Raw genomic sequence first — 9,521 nt, 5'->3', positions numbered from 1 at the left:
TAGGGTGTGCTTTTAGTGCATACCAAGCATTCGGTAGAATGCCCAATTCAGAAGGATGCACCAGTAGGCGTCCTAACAGCATGAAAAATGTATTAGAAACATTTTTATTCAGCTTATTATCAGTTATTATAGCTATATGGATCAGATATCCATTGGGTGGGCTCCCACAGTAGCCTCTAGGTTCAGATAACCTAGAATAGCAAAGTAAAATAAAACAGTATTCAGTATTTTACTTTTATTCAGTTGGCACTGTACTTGGATCAGATATCCATGGGCTGGACTCCCACAGTCGTCCCTAGGTTCAGGTAACCTAATAACCCTGCTGGATTCGGAACTTGCAATCCCGGGTCTCGTTGTGTTAACCAAGTGGGATAGGAGAGGATATTGTAAGAGGAGAGATAGGAATTTTAATTAAAGGAAAGAAAAGAGAGAAATTAAGGGAGAACTCAAGAAGCATCTTCTCTAGAATATTCTTAACATTAAGAAAAGAAGTAAATAAGGAGGATGAATCAAGACAAGTTTCCTCCCCTCATTTTAGTATAAATAGGCATGGAGGGGTGACTTCAACTTCATCCTCACTCACTTTCCTCCTCTCCTCCCTTGGGTGCCGAAAACCCTCTCCCTTCCTCCTTTCTTCTTCTTCTTGCCGAGCAACACAAGAGGAAGAAACCTCTTCTTCCTCCTCACTCCCTCCCTCTTTTCTTTCTTGTTGTTGCCGAGCAACACAAGAGGAAGAGGTCTCTTCTCCCTCCTCCTCTCCACCAAAAGACCTAGCCACTCTTCTCCTCCATTGGTGCCGAGCAAGCAAGCAAGGAAGAAAGGTCCCCAAGCAAGTTCTCAAATCTAGGAAACTTAAGCGAAGAAGGTAAGCTTCCCCCCCGTGGTACAAGGCTTTTATGTGATTTTCGATTTATAAGGATTAGAAAACCTAGGAAAGAATTTAAGAAAATTCGGCTAAAGAAAAGGTTTTCAAATCTAGGATGATTTAAACAAGACCTCATTTCATGATAAGATTTTCTATGCTATGTAGAAGGATTCCTTTCCATGATTTTATATTGATATGATGTATGATCAGAGGAGTATCTAACCTTAGGATTTCAACCAAAAATATTTTAAAGAGGTGAGTAAGATTATTGTCTAACCGAACTAAGTGCAAGGTTCCTTCTATGAAATGCTATACATAATGTTATGTAATATGTCATGATATGTGATAGCATAGGAAATGCTAAACATAATGAGGAGAAAATGAAATTATGTTATATGCCATGATATGTGATAGCATAGGAAATGCTATACATAATGTTATGTAATATGCCATGATATGTGATAGCATAAGGAAATGCTATACAAAATGAAGAATTGAAATTATGTTATGTAATATGCCATGATATGTGATAGCATAGGAAATGCTATACATAATGAAAAGAAATGCATGAAAGATTGTTAAGGACATGATATGATAGTTATGCATGATAAGTTATTTTTGTATGGGTTTGTACCATGGGTGGGCTCCGTAAACGCTCCGGGGTCGATGGAGTAAGACTCGGGCCTCGTCAGTAATGGGCCTCTGAATGCCCTAGGTCGATGGAGTAAGACTCGGGCCTAGTATGTATGCATGATAGGGTTCAAGACTTGCTACCTTGGACCTACCTATGAAGCGCGCGTATTATGTATGTGGTACAAACCGGGATCCCCTTAATGATGATATTAATTTCAAGTACTTATTAGTATAAGTTTTCAAATTCATGATGCATTGCCTACATATGTACTTGAATTATCTGATGATTAGATATAATGTCATGTGATAATATGATATGAATATGATACCCTTGTATGTTGTATGCTTATGATATTACGCATGATATTGATATACGATGATTTTCGATTTCAGTGAGTAGGAAAGGAACTTACTGAGCCATGAGTGCTCATAGCTTACTTTCCTTGTACCGCAGATATGGGGGACGGATATTCGGAACAACGGAGCAGCAGGAGGAGCAGATAGTGATGTGTGTGGTGGTGGCTCGGCAAAGAACGATTCGGACAAATTAATATGATTAGTTATAGAATCAATATTTGAACAAATCAGAATATGTGATATTATGCTTAATAAATTAAATTCTTTAAAGTTTTTATTCTTCCGTTGTTATAGTAAAACATGTACGTAAGTAGTATAAGAACGTAGCGCCGCCTTTGGTTGGGTAAGAAGGGTGGGGCGTTACATCTTGTATGACAAATCATGTAAGTTTGAATGAAAATTTGAGTTTCTCTTTTGTGAGAGCTTCCTTCTTGTTCTTAGGCAAAGAACTAATTTTGATCTTATCAAGGCAACTTGTGGCGATCAAAACTCCATGACTTATCACTCACCTTCTCATCTTGCTTGAGTGTGGCATCAATACCTTTCCCCAAGCTGAATTTCAAGGCGATCCATTTACAAGGTTTCTTTATCATTTGGTATCAGAGTCTTGGCTCCTTGATTTTCAGGTTTGTGTCTTGTTTTCATCTTTGTTCTTGTCCATCTTTGTTGATCTCTTCATCCCTATCTATCATAAATTTCTATTCGCTATTTGGGTCCTCAACTCAAAAAAAAAAAAAGAAGGAAAATTCGAAAAAAAAAACAAAAAGAAAAAAAAAATCATTAGAGTCATTGATTTCTGATTGAAAAAAAAAAGAATAAAAAAAAAGGAGGATTTGTGAATTGAAAGGACTCAATATTCTTTCTTTGTGAAATCTGAATTCAAAGATATATTCCTTCCATTGCTCTTGGTCATTGCTGAATTTCTCGTTTTATCCGTTTATTTCTCTTGTTCTACTCATATTTCTTTTGTTGGTTTCTTATTCACTTGATTGTCTACTTGTTGTCTTGAGAAATATATTGATAAGGTTATTTCCTTAAGAACTTATAAAGGAAGCTGAGTGGATAAATTTGAGTGCAACCACGTGAGTAGAGTGGTGAGGTCCGTCTAACATTTCTTTTGTAATTTTCCTTGTCATCTTCTATTTTTTTTGTTGCAAGCAAGAGTGGGGAAAAATCACCTAATTCCCCTAGGCGAGATCTTAATAGGCTTCAAATGGAGGCACGTACTCAACAATTTGAGAGAATACTTCAAAGACAACTTGAAGAAATACACGAAAGGATGGACCGACTTGAAGGAGAAAAAGTTTCGAACCGTGGGGGCAATTCTAATCATGAAGAATTTTGTCAAAGTGAATCATTCTATGATTCACCAAGAGAAAGAAGGAGGCATGAAGGGGGAAGAAGACATGAAAGAGGAGGTAGAGACCATAGACGAGAAGATGATCTAGGAGGTGTGAAAGTCCAGATACCTTCCTTCCAAGGGAGGAATGATCCTGAAACATATCTTGCATGGGAGATGAAAATAGAACAAATTTTCTCATGCCACAATTACAATGATGCAAAGAAAGTAAAGGTGGCTGCCCTTGAGTTCACCGATTATGCCTTAATTTGGTGGGATCAATTGCAAAAGGAGAGAAGAAGGTATGGAGAGCATCCTATCAACACTTGGGACGAAATGAAGACTTTGATGAGAAGGAGATTTGTGCCTTCCCACTACCATAGGGAATTGCACAACAAATTGCAAAGACTCACCCAAGGGAGTAGGAGTGTGGATGATTACTACAAGGAGATGGAGGTGGCTTTGATTAGGGCCAATATTGTGGAGGATAGGGAAGCTACCATGGCTCGGTTTCTCCATGGCCTAAACCGAGACATTGGAGACATTGTGGAGTTACAACATTATGTGGAGCTTGACGACTTAGTGCATCAAGCAATGAAAATAGAGCAACAATTAAAGAGAAAGGGCGTTATGAAGAAATCATCTTCTCCAAACTACTCTTCAAGTTGGAAGGACAAGCCAAAGAAGGAGGGTTCTTCTTCAAATTCTAAGGAGGCAGCAAGCACTAAGAAGCCTATTCCTACTACCTCTTCTTCCACTTCTAAGAGTAGGGATATCAAGTGTTTTAGGTGTTTGGGAAAAGGTCATATTGCATCCGAATGCCTGAATAAGAAGACTATGGTGGTGAGAGATAATGGGAGTATCTCTAGTGAAGAAATTACTTCTCATTCCTCTTCCTCAAGCGATGAGGAAAATGATGGAGCAGCCTATGCGCAAGATGGAGATCTCTTGGTGGTTAGGAGATTATTGGGAAGCCAAGCCAAGGAGCATGAGGAGGACCAAAGAGAAAATATTTTTCATACCCGCTACCTTATTCAAGGTAAAACATGCTCTATGATCATTGATGGTGGAAGTTGTACCAATGTGGCAAGTACTAGGATGGTCACCAAACTCAACCTCAAGACTACACCACATGCAAGACCATATAAACTCCAATGGCTTAGTAATAGTGGTGAATTGGTAGTGAACCAGCAAGTGTTGATTAATTTCTCCATTGGCAAATATGAAGATCAAGTTCTATGTGATATTGTGCCTATGGAGGCAAGCCACATTCTTCTTGGAAGACCTTGGCAGTTTGATAGGCGAGCTCACCATGATGGATTCTCCAACAAGTTCTCTTTTGTCCACAATTCTCGCAAAGTCACACTTGTACCGTTATCACCAAGGGAGGTTTGTGAGGATCAAATAAAAATGAGAGAGAAAAGAGAAAAAGAAGAGCGAGAGCTTAAGAAAAAGAAAGAGTGTGTGAAAAAGAAAATACTTGATTTTGAGGACAAAATTCAAAAGAAAAGAGAGAATGAGGAAAAGAAAGAGTGAAAAATAGAAAATTTGTTTACAAGAGGAAGTGAGGTGAAGAAAGCTTATTTGACAAGGCAGCCTATATTTCTTATTTTGAGGAAGGAAAGTTGCTTGGAATCTGACCCTAACTCCTTGCCTAGTGAAGTTGTTGTTATTTTGCAGGATTTTGAAGATGTGTTTCCCAAAGAAGTACCTCACGGATTGCCACCAATGAGGGGGATTGAACATCAAATAGAACTTATTCCTGGCGCTTCTCTGCCCAATAGGCCAACTTATAGAAGCAATCCTCAAGAAACAAAGGAGATACAAAATCAAGTGGAGGAGTTATTGCAAAAAGGATGGGTTAGAGAAAGTTTAAGTCCTTGTGCTGTACCCATAATTTTGGTGCCTAAAAAGGATGGAACATGGAGGATGTGCACTGACTGTAGAGCCATCAACAACATCACAATTCGATATAGACATCCAATCCCTAGACTTGATGATTTGCTTGATGAATTGCATGGTGCTTGCTTCTTTTCTAAAATTGATTTAAAAAGTGGGTACCATCAAATTAGGATAAGGGAAGGGGATGAATGGAAAACAGCTTTCAAAACCAAATATGGATTGTATGAATGGTTGGTAATGCCTTTTGGGTTAACTAATGCACCAACACTTTTATGAGGCTTATGAACCATGTCTTACGAGAATTTCTTGGAAAATTTGTGGTAGTATACTTCGATGATATTTTGGTATATTCCAAGAATTTTGTTGAGCATATTGCACATCTCCAATCTGTCTTGCATGTCCTTAGAAAGGAAAAACTATATGCTAACTTGGAAAAGTGTTCTTTTTGCACTAATCATGTGGTTTTTCTTGGTTTTGTCATAAGTTCTAAAGGAGTGCAGGTTGATGAAGGGAAAATTAAGGCCATTAGAGATTGGCCAACTCCTAAAACTGTGAGTGAGGTTAGGAGCTTCCATGGGTTGGCAAGTTTCTATAGGAGGTTTGTGAAGGAATTCAGCACAGTGGCAGCACCTCTAAATGAAATTGTTAAGAAAAACATGGGTTTTAGATGGGGAGAGAATCAAGAAAAGGCATTTCAAACACTTAAGGATAAACTCACACATGCACCCATTCTTGCTTTACCTGATTTTTCCAAATCTTTTGAAATTGAATGTGATGCATCTCATGTGGGTATTGGGGCTGTTTTACTTCAAGATGGTCATCCCATTGCATATTTTAGTGAGAAACTAAGTGGCGCCACTCTCAACTATTCCACTTATGATATAGAATTGTATGCACTTGTTAGAGCATTACAAACATGGCAGCATTATCTTTTGTCTAAAGAATTTGTCATTCATAGTGATCATGAATCTTTGAAGTATTTGAAAGGGCAAGGGAAGCTCAACAAAAGGCATGCCAAATGGGTCGAATTTCTTGAACAATTTCCTTATGTGATTAAGCATAAGCAAGGAAAGGTAAACGTTGTAGCAGATGCACTTTCAAGAAGGTATAACTTGTTAGCTACACTTGAAACTAAATTGCTTGGCTTTAAACATATTAAGGAATTGTATATACATGATAATGAGTTTTCCCAATTATATGCTGCGTGTGAAAAGAAATCACAAAATGGGTTTGCTAGGCATGACAACTACTTGTTTAAGAATAACAGACTTTGTGTGCCTAGAGGATCCATGCGTAAATTGCTAGTTAGGGAAGCACATGAGGGGGGTTTAATGGGACACTTTGGGGTTCAAAAGACCTTAGAAATGCTTCTTGAACATTTTTATTGGCCACACATGAAACACGATGTGCAGAAATTTTGTGCACAGTGCATTGTGTGTAGAAAAGCAAAATCTAAGACATTACCTCATGGACTTTACACGCCTTTGCCTATTCCTAATTTTCCTTGGACTGACTTGTCTATGGATTTTGTTTTAGGGCTACCACGTACTCAAAAAGGTAAGGACTCCATTTTTGTGGTAGTTGATAGATTCTCCAAGATGGCACACTTCATACCTTGCCACAAAGTGGATGATGCAACTCATGTGGCAGATTTGTTTTTCAAAGAGGTGGTAAGACTTCATGGCATGCCTAGGAGCATTGTTTCAGATCGTGACACCAAATTTTTAAGCCATTTTTGGAGGACCTTACGGAACAAGCTGGGAACAAAGCTTCTTTTCTCCACCACATGCCACCCACAAACTGACGGCCAGACTGAGGTGGTAAATAGGACACTTTCTACTCTTCTTAGAGCAATTATTAAGAAGAACATTAAGTCTTGGGAAGAATGTTTACCTCATGTTGAATTTGCTTATAATAGGGCGGTCCATTCTACTACTCAATTTTCTCCTTTTGAGATTGTTTATGGGTTCAATCCACTAACACCTCTTGATTTGCTTCCTTTACCTAACACTTCTTCTTTAGTTCACAAGGATGGCAAAACAAAGGCAAAATATGTGAAGAAGCTTCATGAGCAAGTTAAAGCTCAAATTGAGAAGAAAATGGAGCAATATGCAAATCGAGCCAATAAAGGGAGAAAAAGAGTGGTCCTTGAACCCGGTGATTGGGTGTGGGTTCATATGAGGAAGGAACGGTTTCCTACCCAAAGGAAATCAAAGCTTCAACCAAGAGGAGATGGACCATTCCAAGTGTTGGAAAGAATTAATGACAATGCTTACAAAATTGATTTGCCCGGTGAGTATTGTGTTAGTGCAACATTTAATGTGGCTGATTTGAGTCCTTTTGATGTAGGAGATGAAGACCTAAATTTGAGGACGAATTCACCTAAAGAAGGAGGGAATGATGTGAGCCAAGAAGAGGCATTGAAGGGAATTGGGGGACCCATGACAAAGTCCAAGACTAAGAGAATGAAGCTTTGGAAGGCTTAATAATGAGGCTCAAGGAAAAGGAGGATCAATGCACAATGGAGGCAACAACTAAGTGGATCACATTCCTTCAATTTGAAAGTGAAATTGGACCAACATGAGGACCATTTTCGTGTGCATGCATGGGGGGGTTTTTCTAAAGTGACTTTTGATGTCCTTTGTGGGTTTTTAATGTATTTTTGAAAGTTCCTAAGCTAGTATAACAAATACCATGCATGCATGGTTGCATTAAGCTAGTATTAGGGATTAGTGGTTGCATTAGTGCATAATAAAACCCATGCATGCAAGCATGATATTTATTGCATAATTAGTGCATAGGGGATCTTAAGGGATGTTAAATAGAAGAACTCTTGTATGACAAACATGTAAGTTTGAATGAAAATTTGAGTTTCTCTTTTGTGAGAGCTTCCTTCTTGTTCTTAGGCAAAGAATTAATTTCGATCTTATCAAGGCAACTTGTGGCGATCAAAACTCCATGACTTATCACTCACCTTCTCATCTTGCTTGAGTGTGGCGTCAATACCTTTCCCCAAGCTGAATTTCAAGGCGATCCATTTACAAGGTTTCTTTATCAATGGTTGGCTGGACTACATCACACTCCAAGCACCCGGAAGGGATCTGGGCGCCCAGAGCATCCTATATATGGAGGATGAGCCCTGGAGCATAGAACAACGAACAACAAGATCTTCCAACGCTTGCTCTGTCATGCTGCGCTCCTGCGACGCTGCGAAGCTCCTCCGACAACACGCCTCTTTTTCATTCCTTATTGTTGTCGGTATTTTATTTTAAAGCAATTGTACTATCATTTGTAATATTTTGAATTGCTAGTGGATTTCCCTACGAAAGCACTTAACGAGTACAGCCTTGGAGTAGGAGTCGACCACCAAGGCTCCGAATCAAGTAAAAAATTACTTGTGTTAGCGTTGCTTTAATTTTATTTTTTCCGCTATGTACTCAATCTTCTTTTTGAATTTTAAATCGATATTCACCCCCCCCCCCCCCTCTATCGACTTTCATGATCCAACAAATGGTATCAGAGCGGGTACCGCTCTGAATTGGTGCAACCACCAATCGAACAAGGGGGGGTTCTTTTTAAAGAAAAATAGATATCATTTGTGTTTAAAATATCTTCTTAACGCCTTTCATTTTTTCCCTCCAAAATCATTTTTGAAAAAGTCATTTTCATCTTTTCACCATTCGTCAATATTAGCAAAATAGTGTATTTTTCAAAATTTGTAATAATATTTTTATTAATATTTTATTTATAAATAATCAATTTTTTCCGCATATTTCCTTATCTCCCACATTGCTTACCTTAAGACGAAGTCTTGGAAATTATCTCTTATCTATTTTTTTGCATATATCAATGTATATTCAATAAGGACAGAGCATCCACGAACCACCACCATACGATCAAAAAGATTTCAACTACTAGAGGCGAAGAATGAAATGTTTCTTAGGAAGTCTAGATTTTGATTATTGGTTGATATTGAGAAAACCTTCTTAGGACTCAGAATTTAACGAAAATATAAGTAAACTTATTTGTAATATTTTACCTAATAATGTTTTATACAGACTAAAAAAGTACAAGAATGCATATGAGCTTAGGACCCAGTTGATCAAACTTCACAAGGAGCCGATGGAGCTAGAGGATCAAGTTGAACTAAAGTTCTGATCTTAGTCCGAATCCCCAGAATCATCCTCAGAATCAAACCAAACAAGCTTTATGGCCTTAATGACACAAGAGGAGGTGGAAGGATCTAAATCAGAGTTAGAACAAAAGTCAGAATTCGAATCTGAGATGACAGTGGACAAGTAGGAGAATCCTAACAAGGATTCTAAAGGTAAATTTGAAAATACAAAATTTAAATATCATTTAATATGTTTTAAATGCAGTGAAAGAGGGCATTACAAAAGTAAGTGTCCCACCTATAAGACTCGA

General features: G+C 38.1%; 1 protein-coding gene across 1 annotated transcript; it reads left to right on the top strand.

Annotated features, from left to right (window-relative positions):
• Positions 1–3,416: 3,416 nt before the first annotated feature.
• On the top strand, positions 3,417–7,558 carry LOC122031159 (the record flags this gene model as incomplete). The annotated part of the gene is made up of 5 exons (XM_042590270.1): positions 3,417–4,499; positions 4,875–5,123; positions 5,570–6,201; positions 6,334–7,110; positions 7,267–7,558. Coding segments are annotated over 5 exons (3,033 nt in total), but the record flags the coding sequence as incomplete, so codon positions are not given.
• Between the last annotated feature and the right edge of the window lie 1,963 nt (positions 7,559–9,521).

This window comes from Zingiber officinale, chromosome 11A, assembly GCF_018446385.1.
Source record: "Zingiber officinale cultivar Zhangliang chromosome 11A, Zo_v1.1, whole genome shotgun sequence".
Lineage (NCBI taxonomy): Eukaryota > Viridiplantae > Streptophyta > Magnoliopsida > Zingiberales > Zingiberaceae > Zingiber > Zingiber officinale.
Note: the sequence above shows the minus strand (reverse complement) of the source record. Positions and strands in the feature narration are given on the sequence as shown.